The 15,672-nt window shown below is 37.1% G+C and overlaps 1 protein-coding gene across 2 annotated transcripts; it reads right to left on the reverse strand.

Annotated features, from left to right (window-relative positions):
* Window positions 1-7,497: 7,497 nt before the first annotated feature.
* Window positions 7,498-11,112, reverse strand: LOC119083801 (ice-structuring protein 4-like). 2 transcript variants are annotated; one of them, XM_037193609.1, is made up of 3 exons: window positions 10,954-11,112; window positions 8,740-8,895; window positions 7,498-7,775 (listed from the first exon to the last, which is right to left on the reverse strand). In XM_037193609.1, the coding sequence occupies exons 2-3, from the start codon at window positions 8,888-8,890 to the stop codon at window positions 7,513-7,515; spliced, it is 414 nt and encodes a 137-aa protein (XP_037049504.1). In that variant the 5' UTR covers window positions 8,891-8,895; window positions 10,954-11,112; the 3' UTR covers window positions 7,498-7,512. The 2 variants fall into 2 exon arrangements, with proteins under 2 accessions (XP_037049504.1, XP_037049503.1); XM_037193608.1 differs by lacking the exon at window positions 7,498-7,775 and having other exon boundaries at window positions 7,949-8,895.
* Between the last annotated feature and the right edge of the window lie 4,560 nt (window positions 11,113-15,672).

Below are 15,672 nucleotides of genomic sequence, written 5' to 3' on the forward strand. Positions count from 1 at the left end.
CATCAGGAGAACCAATTACATTTTAGTGTTCAACAACCGAATAGAGAGTTTTGGTTTTTCGGTTGATTCGATTCGATTGACTAACATACTTCATTATACTAAATGAAAAGTGTTCACCAGGGAGCAATTTCAGTAATAAAGTTCGAATCAATTATGCAACATCAATCATACCGCCATTTGGGGGCAATCGATTATGCGGTAATCACTTTGGCTGTTACGGTTATTTGACAAGTTCGATTTGAGATTAAGCTCGACCTATGGGTGCTCTTGCCTACTTGAACTGCTATAATGATTATGCTGACGTGTTACCTATATAATTTACTACACCAGTAAATGACTCTATTTGCAACAAAGGAAGCGACACATAGCGGAAAAACATATCTTCGCTAAGAGATACAAACTGCACAACGCGCAGAGGAATGCTGAAAACAAACGAGGCATTCAAAACGTGTTTTGGTCCTTGTTTTCATGACGAAATTGTCGCAACTGTCAAATAAAGTTAGAAATTTCTCAATCGAAAATTGAGATTTCTGCATCTGTCAATGAAAACTACGACCAAAACACGTTTTGAATGTATCGCAATTTGAAGATTTGTCACTTTTATGGACAGTTAAGTATAGTTTCCACTTAAAAAGAGCACTCCGTTTAGCCTCCGTCTACATGACAGTTGTAAAATAGAACAAAGAAACTGTCACGTAAACGGAGTAAAAAATTGAAATAAATTCAATTTCCACTCCGTTTGCGTGACAGTTTCTTTGTTCTATTTTACAACTGTCATGTAGACGGAGGCTAAACGGAGTGCTCTTTTTAAGTGGAAACTATACTTTAACCATTCCAGCCATTCTTCGTACGGGTCTCTTATTAGATTTACTCAAGTACGCTCCCTAAAAACCGCTTCCGGTGGGTGGCAAAATTACAAATCGTGCCGTTCATTATCAATCCAAATGAAAAATTTATTTTCGAAAATCAAGAAAACAAACAAATTTGTCAGCTTTTTGTCAAACGTCGAATTATGATCGTAAGGCCACACAGTACTGCTGCTAGCATGAACACTGAATTGACAAGTGTCAAATTTGGAGGCTTCACTGATACGAGCTACCGCTTAAGATTGTTTGTATTGTATGTTTTAACTCATGCAACGAAAATAAGTCATCTATCTGTATAGCAGAAGCGCAGTGTCTACTGCGATTTCATCAGCCTCCGAATATTTTCTATGTTCGTGCTAGTAGCAGTGCTGTGGTAAGGCACAAAAATTGAATTTTTTCGTTCATTTGATGAGACGGTCGTTCACTTAAAGCTCCAATTCTGCAGCACACGCATTGCGTGAATTACTCGACTCCTTAGCACTCCCTTTGGAAGGTTAGAATTCCATGACTCGATTCTATTCCAAATTAGTTCGCAAATGAAAACAATTCCACTTGCAATCCAACCGTACCAAACAAATGCCGGCACAGTGAATTCACCACGGCTCAATTCATTGTTGACGTGACTGTGACGCTTGAGATTCCGTTGCCATAGTTGTTCAACGAGATTTTCGTATCCTTTATCCAAATGCTTATCGATAAGTCCGGCAGCATTCAAACGGTGAATTATGTTGTTTAGATGATCAGTGAAAGGAAAAACTGGACTGACCGGATGTGACACATACCGTCTAACCAGAGACGTGTCGCTTAACATATGATAAGCTTTCAGTCCCAGCCGTTTCTGTAATTCTAAGAAAATTTGTGCACTAATGATGTCCACAGGAAATGCTAAAGAATTGTTGAATGCATGGGCATCGTATTGCACATTAACAGCTCGTCGAACTTTGCTACTCCACCCACCATAGTTCGTTATAAATTCCAAAGTTTCAATAACAATTGAATAATCACATGCATCAACAGTAAGCGGAACTGTTGATATGTAGAGATCGTGTAGAGAGTTTATTTGCCGCCGGTAAATTGGCGATGTCAGGTAACTTTGGAAGAGCGACACAATGCCGTTCATAACGATAAGTCCAGTGAACGTCAGAGGTACGATTACAAAGACGTCTGCCCAATGAAGATTTCCATATCTGATGGTTGCGTTGTCGTTCATCAGCAGATTGACAACGTCAGCCAGGCATTGGAACAACGAAATTTTCTTCTGCTGCAAGTAGCGAGAGACGGTCAATACAACTGATGACATCGCAATCACAATAAAAGCAAAGAGGAAGAGTAGCGGCCACTTCCATTTTGCAAATATGCCACCAAGTTGGTTTCCGGCTGTGCATGAGGAACGAATATGAGCTGTGAGAACTGTCGCCATGGATATATTAGATCTGGGACACTCTTTTTTGGGGGTTTTGCAAAATTATCCAGATCTCGGTATCCTTTCTTCCACCATGATGCATTGAAAACAGAAATTGTCACGTTCCAAAATCTGTCGTTATTTACACTCTTAACTCTTAAAGGAGATTCAAAAAATCCATTTCCCCGATGGTTTGGTACTTTGCCAGGAAAATAGTCCCGAAGCGACTCGCATCCTGTCACATTAATCAATTCAAATGTTCCGAACGGATCGTATTTGAAGACATTGAATGAAGTTTCACCATCCTCAGCATCCAAGTGAAATGCGCAAAAGGTGTCAAAAATACCAACACTCCAACTCCAACGGAATAGTTGTTCTACGATATATAAAGAGGCGATGCTGCGAGTGAAAAACACGCCAAATTTCACACGGACGTCGATCCCGCGAACTACTTTAACCTGAGCGAACAACTGTGAGTCGTTGCCGAAATGCTCAACGAAAACAATCAGAAATGGACTTTTGCTCATTTTCGTGGTGTTACCGTTGCTGGCAGAGTCAAATATGTAAACTGTCTGAGGTATAAAGTTCACTAATGTGGCGTTGAACCTCGATGGCGACATTTTGCATCCGCAAAATAAATGTGATGATCGAAGTGGAAAATTTCACTCAGTCGATTGATTAGACGTAGACCATATGGATATTGCTGCGAGTGAGCCATCTTAGACAGAAAGTTTAGAATTATTGTCGACAGAGCAGTGGAATTCATGCTGTTGGTTAAACTCGCATAAGCCTCCTGCTGTTTATGAATATCGTCTAGTCCAGGAGAACCAATAACATTTTAGTGTTCAACAACCGAATAGAGAGTTTTGGTATTTTGTTTGATTCGATTTCGATTGACTAACATACTTCATTATACCAAATGAAAAGTGTTGACACAGGGGGCAATTTCGATAATAAATTTCGAATCAATTATGCAACAATAAGCATACCGTTAATTGGGGGCAATCGATTATGCGGTAATCACGGTTCATTATTTTTTGTACACATTAAGTCCGTTTTGTACACAAAAATCCGATTATGTACACAAATAATAAGAAATACAGTTACGCCCTACAGGCGGCCTTAAGTGCATGGGGCTCTGCCCTGCATTCAACAAAACGTAACACCTACCACCTACATCACGTTTTACTAATTGTTGGTAAACACTCATAACAATTAATCTTTGAATAATTGTAAGTATGCTAAACGAGATCATGCGAGATGTGCGTATAATGTCGCATGATCTCGTTTAGCGCACAATCAGGAGTTACAAAATAAAAATTTGTCTGTAGTTTGTATCTTCCGGATTCTGTAACCTTCGAATTCTTCATTAAAAAATTTACCATGAGACGGTTTTGTATGCTAAACAATTTTAATAGTAAAATATATAAGTTGGCGTATTCAAGTGATTTACATAATTGAAATCGTCGTCAGTGAACAAATTTTATTCGCAATTATGAATTTTGCCTATGTTGAAATAGTTATTTATGACATTAAGACATAATTAGGCTCTAGATGTGTAATTGGAATACGAGACCGCAGTTCCAGTGTCACAAAGTACGTCGCTTTTTAATGCCTGCGGCGCCATTCCACTACTATCAAAACATAACAGAGTAACTTCATTCAATTATGCGGCAACAATGATCAGAAATTTCTTTTTGTATCCCCGATTTCTTTTAATACCTGCGGCGCCATTCCACTACTATCAAAACGTACCATGAACAATCTTTTTATAATATCCGGATTTTGTCTGGATAAATTTAATCGCCCAAAACCACTTACAGTGTTATCCACTTACAAAAGAACTGATATCGGTGTAGGTGACGCTTACAGATTCGACACGCAAAAAGGTATGCGTCACAAATGGCAGCTGATGAGGAAAGTAACTACACGAAAGTTTTATCAACAAAAATCTTACCAGAGAAATTTTAGGAGGAAAATTATATTAAAAAAAAAATTGCGTCACAAGTGGCAGATGTTGAGGAAGGAAAATTTTTATAATTGTGAAATATATTGCTTTAAAGAATGGAATTCAAACGGAAGAAAGCCGAATCATCTGCCACTTTTTGACGCAAATTTTTTTGTTATAATTACAATCGCTAAACCGAACTGGTGTGCATACGTTATTTTGCACCAGCTGGTCCCATTTGAAATTGTATGTGACCAGCTGGTGCAAAATACCGTATGCACACCAGTTCGGTTTAGCGATTGTATCTTCCTAAAATTTCTCTGGTAAGATTTTTGTTGATAAAACTTTCGTGTATTTTCCTCATCAGCTGCCATATATGACGCATACCTTTTTGCGTGTCGAATCTGTAAGCGTCACCTACACCGATATCAGTTCTCTTGTAAGTGGATAACAGGACTTGCGTCACACCTCCACTGTAAGTGGTTTTGGGCGATATCAGCTCTTTTGTAAATTGTGATTTTTTAGAATTTGGTCGCGGATAATAGACAATCATATTGTGCAGTTTTAACGAAAATATTCTTCTTACAAAACTATATAACTTTCTCTTTCATCTGAACCTTCCAGCTTTCATTTGACGAAATTCAAAAATTTGACGAAATTCGAAAATTTGACGGAATTCGAAAATCTGATGAAAATCGAAAATTTGACGAAAATCGAAAATTTGACGCGCTTAAAACGCTCATAGCTCCCAAATAGACGACTTTTTAGAAAAACCATGAAATACGTGTCGAAAAAAGAATCTGAACCTATTTAAAATTGCCGCTCATAGCTCCGAAATTACAAGCTTTTATAAAAGTTCCTTCAAATTAGTTTCTTAGAATTACCTCCTTAACATACACTGAAAATTTCAGCCGAATCCGCCGGTAAATTGAAAAGTTTCGTTGTAACAAAGTAACAGCGAGTGACAGAGTGACAAAGGTTGGTAAAATTCATCAATTTCAAAATAAATATGAAAATGAATTTCTTCATACAAATTTCTGCAAATTTCCAAGTCGTGAAATTTAATATCTCGGCCAAATCTTAACCTTATGAGGCGTGTGATAGCTCGTTGAACTCGTATGGACGCCCAGATTACGAATAAAATATTTTGGGGGTAGTAGGAGCAAAGGGGGAAAAGTCAAAAAGTTCCTCAGTCCTGCGGAAAAAAATGTTTGTCAAATTTTTCAGTGTGAACGGACTTGCGTACTAACGTAGGGCCATGATAATTCATGATTTTAACTTTACAGTATTTTCACATATCCGGATTTTTTGTCAGGATTTTGACGCTTACATATTTTGTGGCCCATGATTTTGTAAATCACTATGAAAACGAAGCCTTCTATGTACAAATCTAATTTTTTGTGTTCAAAATCTGATTTTGTTGTGTACGAAATCGCCTTTTTTGTGTACAAGGCGGACTTAATGTGTTCAAAAGAGACTTTTTGTGTACAAAACGGACTTAATGCGTACAAATTAAACCGGTAATCCCTCTGGCTGTTACGGTTATTTGACGGTTCGATTTGAGATTAAGCTCGACTCGGTGCTATTGCCTTCTAGGTACTGCTTTTCCCTTCAATCCTGATTGTTGTACCTAGTTGGTACAGCTTTTATTTCTCTAAAGAAAGGAGTTGTACCACACGGTACAGCTTTTTCCTTCCATCCTGATCTTTGTATCGCGTCGGTGCAGGCACATGTGCTTTTGCACCAAATTTAACCTGGATTTTGTAATTCGGTATTTTGAAGCATCTGGATTCTGAGGCTTCCGGATTTTGAAGCCTCCGGATTTTTTTGTCTGTATTTTGTAATTCCGGATTTTAGTTCTCCGGATTATGTTGGGGAGTAATTGACACTACACTCAGCGGTTTCTAAGGTGTTCGAGCAGATATTGGTTAGCCAATTATACACCTACCTCTAGAGCATCAACATCTTTACTGGCAATTAGCTCGGCTTCATTAAACGTTCTTGTTGTCAGAGTGATGCTTTGCAGCTGATTAATACTATCAAATCTGCCTACAAGAATAAGTATTTGGTGTGCTTGTTCATCGGTCTGGGGAAAGCGGTCGATACAGTTGACCTGGTTCGCGTTACACACAAATTGAAAAGGCTGTGATTGTCTGAGAGTGCTGGTAAACTGATGAGTAGTTACCTATTCAATCGTCAAACTGCAACTACAATCGGAATACACACCAGTTCCTTCAAAAACGTCAACATTGGAGTTCCTCAGGGATCTAAGCTCGATTCCTGCCTCTGCCTGAGACAATGTTTTTGTTATTTTCGAACAGTGGTACAGGACATGTAAGATATCTGTGCTTGATACCTATATAATGAGCCCACACACATGCAAGGCCTATTTTGAGAAATCGGATTTCTCAAAATTTCTCAAAAATAGTCCCTGCACAATGTATGTACCTATAGCGGCAGTAAATCACGGACAAAAACACTAATTTTCGACTTTTGGTGGAAGTTCAACAGCAAATAAAAGAATATTAAAATTAAACGACTGCGGTTTTAGACTATTGGGGCCAAGGGCTATCTGGGCATGTAAACAAATCATCGCTAAAAAATAGCTCCGACGGAGCCTGGTTCACTTTCAAAAAAATCCCTCTAAACGTTTCTATAGATTTTCCTGAAATTTGGTTATAGGTATAGGCTAATAATGCCCCAAAAATAAGAATGGAATTTTTAAAAGTTGGAAAAAGCCCATACAGCTTCCACTTCTCAACAGAAAGGAGTTGTACCTAGTACCTACTCGGTTCAGCTTTTTCTTTTATCCTGATTTTTGTACCGAGTCGGTACAGGCACATGGGCTTTTGCACTAAATTTAACCTGGATTTTGTAATTCGGTATTTTAAAGCATCCGGATTTTGAGGCTTCCGGATTTTTTTTTGTCTGGATTTTGTAATTCCGTATTTTAGTTCTACAGATTTTGTAGGGGAGCCACGGGCGAATTAGGGTTTGAATTAGGGGAATTAGGGCACTAGGGTCACGTACGCAATAGGTTTACGGGTCGCACGGGACTCAGTCGCAGCAGGCGCTCCGACTGTTCTGACGGCTTGTTTTATTTTGTAAGCAGGGCGAGCATCGCGAAATAGATGCCAGTAAACAAATGTATTAAGTGCTGTAAAAAGTGTTGTGTAAGAAATTGCAACCTCACTTGGGGTCTGAGCGGCACAGTCATAATTTCCTCTAGTTAATATCTAATGTGAGGTCCCTTGACATAAAAAAAATTTGAAACATTGCACACGTATAAACTATCTTTAATCAGATTCCCGTACATCTTCAGCATCTCCAGTCAACGCATTTTTCGCCTTATACTGATCATATCCAATTGTAATCCAGTCAACTGGACTCGAAATAAGCACAGAAAGAGCTCTACCCACCGATTCGACAGCCGCAGCAACACATCCTCCGATAGATATACTGAGTGATGTAGCCGATGCTGTAGCTCCAGGTGCTGTTGCTGCGGCGCTCGCTACCACTCCTTCAGACAAAATGGAAAACACTCCGAATCGAACGGTTTCTGAAACAAATTGTTTTGAGACTTGAATTTGGGGGAAATGAAATTGGAAAATACTGAAATCTACGCAGGTGGACCAGGCCAGTAGCTAAAAACATTTGCAGATCAAATGACTCCGATTTCCCTTAGTAAGTCCTCCCAGGTAGTAGTAAAGTTGGTGTAAGGCTTTAGACAGCTTTTTTCTTTTTGAAATTTTGATTTTATTTGAAACAAATAAGAACGCTCAAGTCATTCGAAGGTAGATCAAAGTTATCAACATTTTGTTACTATTTGACTGGATTGAAATTTAAATTTTTCAAAGTTTTTCTATCTAATAAAGAAAATGTACAAAGAGATGACAATAAATGCCGTTGCTTTCGTGTCCTCCATGGAAAGGAAGATTTACGAGAATAGGATACATAGCAGGATACATAGCCTCATCAGCTAGCAGTGGGGAAATTAAGTTATTTCGACCACTCCAACTCAACTCTGCTAACAAATTCAATTTACTCTACCTAAAAGTTTTTCAACCTCCCCACAGCTAGCGGAGAGACGAACAGTTGGTGGTATATATCCCACTCAAAATATCATCATTCATCATTACAAAGTTTAACGTGTCCCGCTAGCTCTCCATTCTCCAAGTAGACATACTGGATTAAAAATGTTTCGTTCCATTGATTTGTCATTTTGATGATGGGATAGTTTGGATGATCTCCATCAGTAACATCAACCGATTTGACACGAGAGTCTTGAATGAGATCTCGAAGCAACATGCCGGTTTTGGATGGAATTTTAGAAGTATCGTGAATAACAGCTTTGTAGCAGTCTAATTTGCCTGGAAAGTCTTCCGACCCACTTTCCTCTTTATTCTGATCGTATCCAATTGTAATCCAACCAACAGGACCCGAACAGAGCGTAGAAACAGCTACGCCCACAAATTCAGCAGTCGCAGCTGTAGATCCTCCGATAGTTATGCTAAGTGCTGTACCTGATGCTGTTGCTGCTGCGCCCGCTGCCGTTGCGGTAGCTCCTGCAGCTGTTGCAGCGGCTGTAGCCCCAGCAGCTGTTGTTGCAGCAGTGGCTGCTCCTGCTGCGATAACGACTCCACCAGACAAAACGGCCAAAACTCCGAGTCCCATTATTTCTGAAACGAATTGTTTGGACACTTAAATGGAATGGACAAACCTTATCAAACTAAAGAGATTTGTGTATTGCCCCAGAATTTTAATGACTCATATTCGCGGTGGGTAAACTTCTATTTAATGCTCAACTTTCGGTTCACTGATCGGAACATAGTCAAATGGTAGGAATTAAACGAAACAAGTATTCAACAACACAGACACAACAAAATATACATAGCTAACGCCGACCCGTGCTAAAATGCATAAAGAAATTGCCGGAGGCAATATCGACAGCCCCGTACGAAGTCAAATTTTATAAATTTATTAACAGCTATATACCGCTATATTTACCTATATTTAACTATAAATAAAAACTTTACAGATAAACATGTTATAATATAGCTCAAAATAGCTATTTATAGCTAAATATGGCTGTCTGTAGGATGTCTGAAACCCCACACACATAACCAATTACTTCTATGTTAACATACACTCTCTAAGTACCATTTTTCCCAAGATATATCACTTTTAATAAAATCCAATATGGCCGCCGGCAGCCATTTTGTTAGGAGACCGGAAATAGTACCGACGATTCACATTTATTAATACCTTTCAAACAAAAAAAAATTCATGAAATTCGGTCAAAATTTACTCGAGATATTGACAAAATACTCCACGTTCACTGTATGGCCGAGTAGCCAGATAAGAGCTCACTACAAGAGACCTAGCTCACGCTCCGGTGAACATAATTTCAAAAACTTTTTTTTCCCTGATTGGTACGGTCAATACCTATCTAATAAAGCGAAAGTAGACGACATATGTTCAAATTTGGGCGCCCTACAAGCAAAAACTGCTTCGCGCCCTGTACCTGGTTCACACCAAGAGCTCTAACTCACGAGTCGGTCATCCAATTTCCTAAAACTTTTGTTTTGTCGATCGGTATTGTAAATACCTTTTATTTGACGTATCACTGACAAGTGTACTGCTTAAATGTCTGGAGATATCGTCGAAAAACACTTAGGCACTTATTGGGCCCCAGCTCCGGAGAAGTCGATCCGAAATCACCCATCTTCGAACTTAGCCTGTCTTTTGACATTACCAAACGCGAAAAAAAAAGAATTTTCAAAATCGCATCCAATTACTCAAGTTAGAGAACCCACAGACGTACAGACAGACGGACGGACGGACATTTGTTTTTTCGCTGATTCGGCATCTATGGACAACCACAATAGGTTTCCCCTTACTCAGGGAGTCCAATTCGACGTGTCACAAACGTATGCGTAAACCTATAAGACCCCAGTACTTCGTACGGGTCTAAAAAGAAATTGAATCATGTGAAACGCCTCACAGTGGTCAATCAAGTCGGTTTAAATTATTTTTTGGATTCTCAGAATTTTGTAAATTTCTGAAGAATTTCATAGAATTCTTTTGATGTTTTACTAATTTCTTTGAAAATTGACAGAATTCCGAGAACGCAAAAAATAATTTAGACCGGCCTGATTTTAGATTGAACACTGTGCGCCCCGAAATCAAAATGCTGACTTGAATATAAATATTTTGAACAGAAATTGTGAACAGAAAATGATTTGTGTGTGTGTGGAAATTGAACGTAAAACGGTCTTTCGTTCACTGTTTGAGTTAGATAAGAGGTTTTTTTTTGTTGGTACTTCAACGGTGTATGAGGTAATCACTTGGATAAAAATTTGGAAATTATTGTTTGTATGATAGCGAACAGGAAAATGAAAAATATAATTTAAACGAGAACTTTAATATTTTTGAAACTCATTCATTTAACATGTGTGACAAAAACAATTCATCAGAGCATCTACTCACACACTCACTGTAGACTGTACCCACTGCCTTTTATATACTACACCGATTGCACGCACAAAATTAATAACGTTTCAGTAAAATTAAATTATATTTAAATATTTTCAATCAACCACCCTCCAATTAAAAACAATTAAATCATAAACGATGTGGAAATAGCATTTCATAAATTTGAAGTTGAAATTATAGTTATAAAATGTACAAACTAGGGTTATGCGTCGCGAAAATGATAAGTGCGTAAATTGGCTCACCAAAATGGTTTGGGTGTATCCTAGGCAAGTGGTGTTCCGAGTGGTATTATTGTCCGAAACGTCCAAACGAAATGACGTTGCTTTTATTTATTCGTTTATTAACAAAAGCTCTATACCAGGCAAAAGTTGACCGATTTTTAAACGTCGGATATCACGTCGTTGTAGGTTTGTTCCAATATCGTACAAACTGTCAAATTTGATCCAAATGGACATAACCTCATCAACATTTGTTTATAATATATATGAAAAATCGCGCAGATTATGTCCATCTGGATCAAATTGAACTGTCAAAATTGTGGTTTACAGTTACTTGGAACAAACCTACACAGTGAAAAAAAAAATCATACATAAACGAAATGTCAACGAAAATGATGAGGTTATGCGCGACATCTGTATGTTGTCGTTTAAAAAATATTATCTGCTGTGTCGGTAACTGCATTTTTGCCGATAATTTTCGGCGGTAGTTCCATTGACTGAAAGTCAGGGTCTAACACCAGAAAATACCGAAATATGTGGGTAACAAAAAGTTCACTGTGATTGAAAATGTATGAAATGGTATGAAAAACGTTAAATGTGGGTAACAAAAAATCGTTGAGGGCACGATAACTTGAGTAATTTTTAACCAATTTGAATGAATCTTTTTTGGCCCCGTACGAAGTACTGGGGGCTTATAAGATTAATATGCCGTTTGTAACACGTCGAATTGGAAGCAGATAGTAAGGGCAAAGCATTTGGTTATGTTCATAGATGACGAATCCGCAATAAAAAAAATGGGAAATCTTTTTTTGTCAGCAAAATTATTCTTTTTTTGCAGCAAAATTATTCTTTTTTATAAGCAAATTTATTCTTTTAGTTCAGCAAATTTATTGCTATTGTGACCAAATTTAATTCTTCGTCTGCAAATTTATTTTTTTGAAGCTGCAAATTCAATCTTATTTTGTCAGCACATTTATTTTTTTGCAATCTGCAAAATTAAATATTTTTTTAGCTATTTTTTAGCAGCAAATTTATTTATTTCTATCAGCAAAGTTAATACTTTTGTCAACAAATTTATTTCTTGTCATAAGCAAAATTAATTGTTTATTTTAGCTATTTTTTATCTATTCATATATTTCATATATTCTTTTCGTCACTAGTGGTGAAATGGACACCAAAACCCAATGCTTATCGAGCAACACCTCTAACCATTCGGCTATTGAGATATATAATCGCAGTGTAACAATTTTCAAAAGTTGGTTGCAGAAAACGTTGTATGCAACACGTTGTGAAAGTGGTAGTATTTTTTGTCACATTACATCTAGTGACACAAACTACCACTTTTCGCAACTAGCTGCAGAAATTACTATTTCACGTCTTACGTCAACGTAAATAGTTATTGACACTACACGGACAATTCATTTCTTTTTACGAAATGGATACCAATTTTCATTGCACTTAAAAAGCATTTTAACACGCCGAGCGATCCGGCCCATTGCCCCGGAGCGAAGCGGAGGGCCGCAATGCGAGCCGGGCGCCGGAACGGTGTCGGTAACTTAGGAGTTAATTTTTTTTCTTTCACATCGTCTAATAATTAGTCTGTGTAATTCATTGCCCATAAAGAGCGTTTTAACACGCCGAGCGATCCGTAAACTTAGTTAAAGTGAAATTATTATGAAAGGTGTGCATCCTAGAAATTACGCATAGCGAAATTACGAAGCCCCATTCAAATCGAGGGATAAATGCTTTTTTAGGCACTAGGTGTGTAGATTGTCACTCGATGCCGCAGGTCGAGCGTGACAATACACATCGTGTGCCTAAAACATCTATCACCGAGTTGTGTACAACGTTTTTCGCAATAAAGGCAACGGAAAGTTCTACTTTTCGTCGCTTGTTGAGTTGACGTTTTCGTGTTAGTGGTGTTAGTGATATAATTTTATATGTCCTACTGCGGGACATATGCTGATTGAAGATAGTAATTTTCCTACTTATAAAAAAATAAATTTGCAATTGAAACACTAATAAATTTGCTGACAAAAAGCAAAAACTTCGAGGTATTAATTTTGCTGTTCGAAGGCATTAAAAGTGCATATTACAAAACAATAAATTTGCTGACTACAAAGTAATAAATTTGCTGCCAGGGATTTGCTGCAAAAGAATTATTTTTGCTGCTTAAAGTCAGTAATATTGCTGCTCAGAAAGCAATAAATATGCTGTTCGAGTACTAATAAGTTTGCTGAAAATAAGACTAATTTTGCTGATACAAAACACTAAATTTGCTGATAAAAAAGATTAAATTTGCAGCTAAAAAAATAAATTTGCAGAAAAAAAGAATAAATTTGCTGATGAAATAAATAATTTTGCTACTAAAAGAATAAATTTGCTGACAAAAAAATAGATGCCTTTAATCATTGATCTGTTTCGATTGTTTTGATTTTTGTGATACGTACGATTAGACAAAGTCCAGTTTATTGTAACATGGAAGGCTTGTATTTATTGACGATTTATGCATTGTATTTTAGTCCGAATCATACTAGGCTTGAAGATACATGCGTGGCATGCGAAATGTACATTGTCATTATGATAAAAAATAAAAATATTGTTAGAATCTAAAATTGTTGTGGTTTGATTTGTACTCATCAAATTTTCGTGTATTTTTTGATTAAAAGATTTGTCCAGATTCTACCGGATTTCGTTCAACGAAATTAAGTGTAAAAACATTTCAGTGGAAGTTGTTTTGTTTTCGCGCTGTAATTTATTAGCACGAGAATCCTTTCTCAAAAATGTACGAGGCTGAAGACAGGCAACAGTGCCAGCAGAGACGTAGCTGACCTTTCGGACGAGAGTTTAGCCGTGAGAATAAAACCTACGTCCAACGGAAAAGAGGCTGACTTCTGCAATGAAGGATGGCCATGCGATACACAGTGTTCCAAAACGTTACTGCCACATTCATAAATCTATTTTTGACATCAGTACGTCACTTTGCGACCCCTTTATGTACCGAATTACCATACAGTAACAGTAGAATTTTGAAAAACCAAGAAAATTTTTTGTTGGTTTTTTGGGTTTTGGAGCCCATTTTCCCCGTGAGGGGATTGTAAATTTTCCTTGTTAAATATAAAAATTGGACGTTGCAACTTGCATTGAGACACCTCAAGCATACTCCTTATGGTATTTTCTATGTTCCCGAACCTATCCGCTCACCAATCGCTGTAAAACAGATATCTTATTCCACATTTTCATCAATAACCAAAAAAATTCAAAAAAGCCTCATGAAATAAAATCGTTGTCTCTAACATTTCTGCAGTAGTAAGTGAAGGCGAGAGGCAGGGGAACATAGAAAATACCATAAGAAGTGTGCTTGAGGTGTCTCAATGCAAGTTGCAACGTCCTTAAGATTTTTATAATTAACAAGGAAAATTTACAATCCCCTCACGGGGAAAATGGGCTCCAAAAGCCAAAAAACCAAGAAAATTTTTTCTTGGTTTTTCGAAAGTCTACTGTTACTGTAGGGTAATTCGGTACATAAAGGGGTCGCAAAGTGACGTATTGATGTCAAAAATAGATTTATGAATGTGGCAGTAACGTTTTGGAACACTGTGGATATAAAAAGTCATCTAAGACGAAGGCAGCACAAAATGATTGAAATATTTGAAAACTTTTTTCGTCCATAAAATAATCAAACGGACTAGTCTCTTATATATCTTACTCGCTGCTCATGATCAAAGCACTGTGGTAAACTCAAAAGGAGATACATCCGAAGCAGCTAAAGCTGCTTAACCATCCTCCTAGGTTTTCTTTATGGGACAGATAAATGGCTTTAGAAAACTGTTATTCACACTACAGATATTCCTGTATTACGCACTCAGTGCAAAAACTGCAGTCTGTATAATCTGTTGGAATCAAAGATTGACTTTGAACATTTATTCAAAATTAATCCTCCTATATAATGATTATAATAATCTAATTTTTGTTTAGGACCTTTAATGATTCTACATAATAACAAAATTCATCCCGACGACGATCATCTCGGTAGGTGAATTATTTGTATTAGAATAAGTAATAATTATCATCAGATGTTGTGTGTCACTCGCGTATCTTTCGTTGGATAACCTCTCCATAATTTACACCTCTAACGAAAATGGACAAAGAATTACGAAGATCATAGCTCTTTCTTCGGAAGAAGTTTTACACTAATAGCCGAATCCTATTTAAATTTTCAATGAATAACGGGAAACGTTTATTTGGTAATCATTTATTTAAGATCCGTTCGAAAGTAGCAAAAGATTTTTAACACATTGAAATTAATTGCGGCTTGCCAACTTTCGGCACCCTGGACTTTACTTAAATAGTCGAGGAATGCCTCCAAATAAATTTATAAAAATGCAAAACTGAATTCTAGATTTTTAGAAATTTATTTTGAAGTATTCCACGACTATTTAAGTAAAGTCCAGGGTACAGAAAGTTGACAAGCCGCAATTATTTTGAATGTGTTAAAGGCGTAAATTAAATAAATTCGGTGAAACCGTTTCACTGTAACAATTTGTAAAAGGATGAATTCACTTTTCCCAAAGAAAAAAACAATCACAATCGTCACGTGACAATAATCCCACGACATCGATGTTCGGCAAATTAGCGAAAAAAATGATATTTTTTACATATCAAAGTTTGCAACGTTCGATGTTCGTTCGTTGTTACTGCAACTTAAATTTATTGATTCAATGACAAAATATAACAATCAGT

This window comes from Bradysia coprophila, unplaced genomic scaffold (assembly GCF_014529535.1).
Source record: "Bradysia coprophila strain Holo2 unplaced genomic scaffold, BU_Bcop_v1 contig_70, whole genome shotgun sequence".
Classification (NCBI taxonomy): Eukaryota; Metazoa; Arthropoda; class Insecta; order Diptera; family Sciaridae; genus Bradysia; species Bradysia coprophila.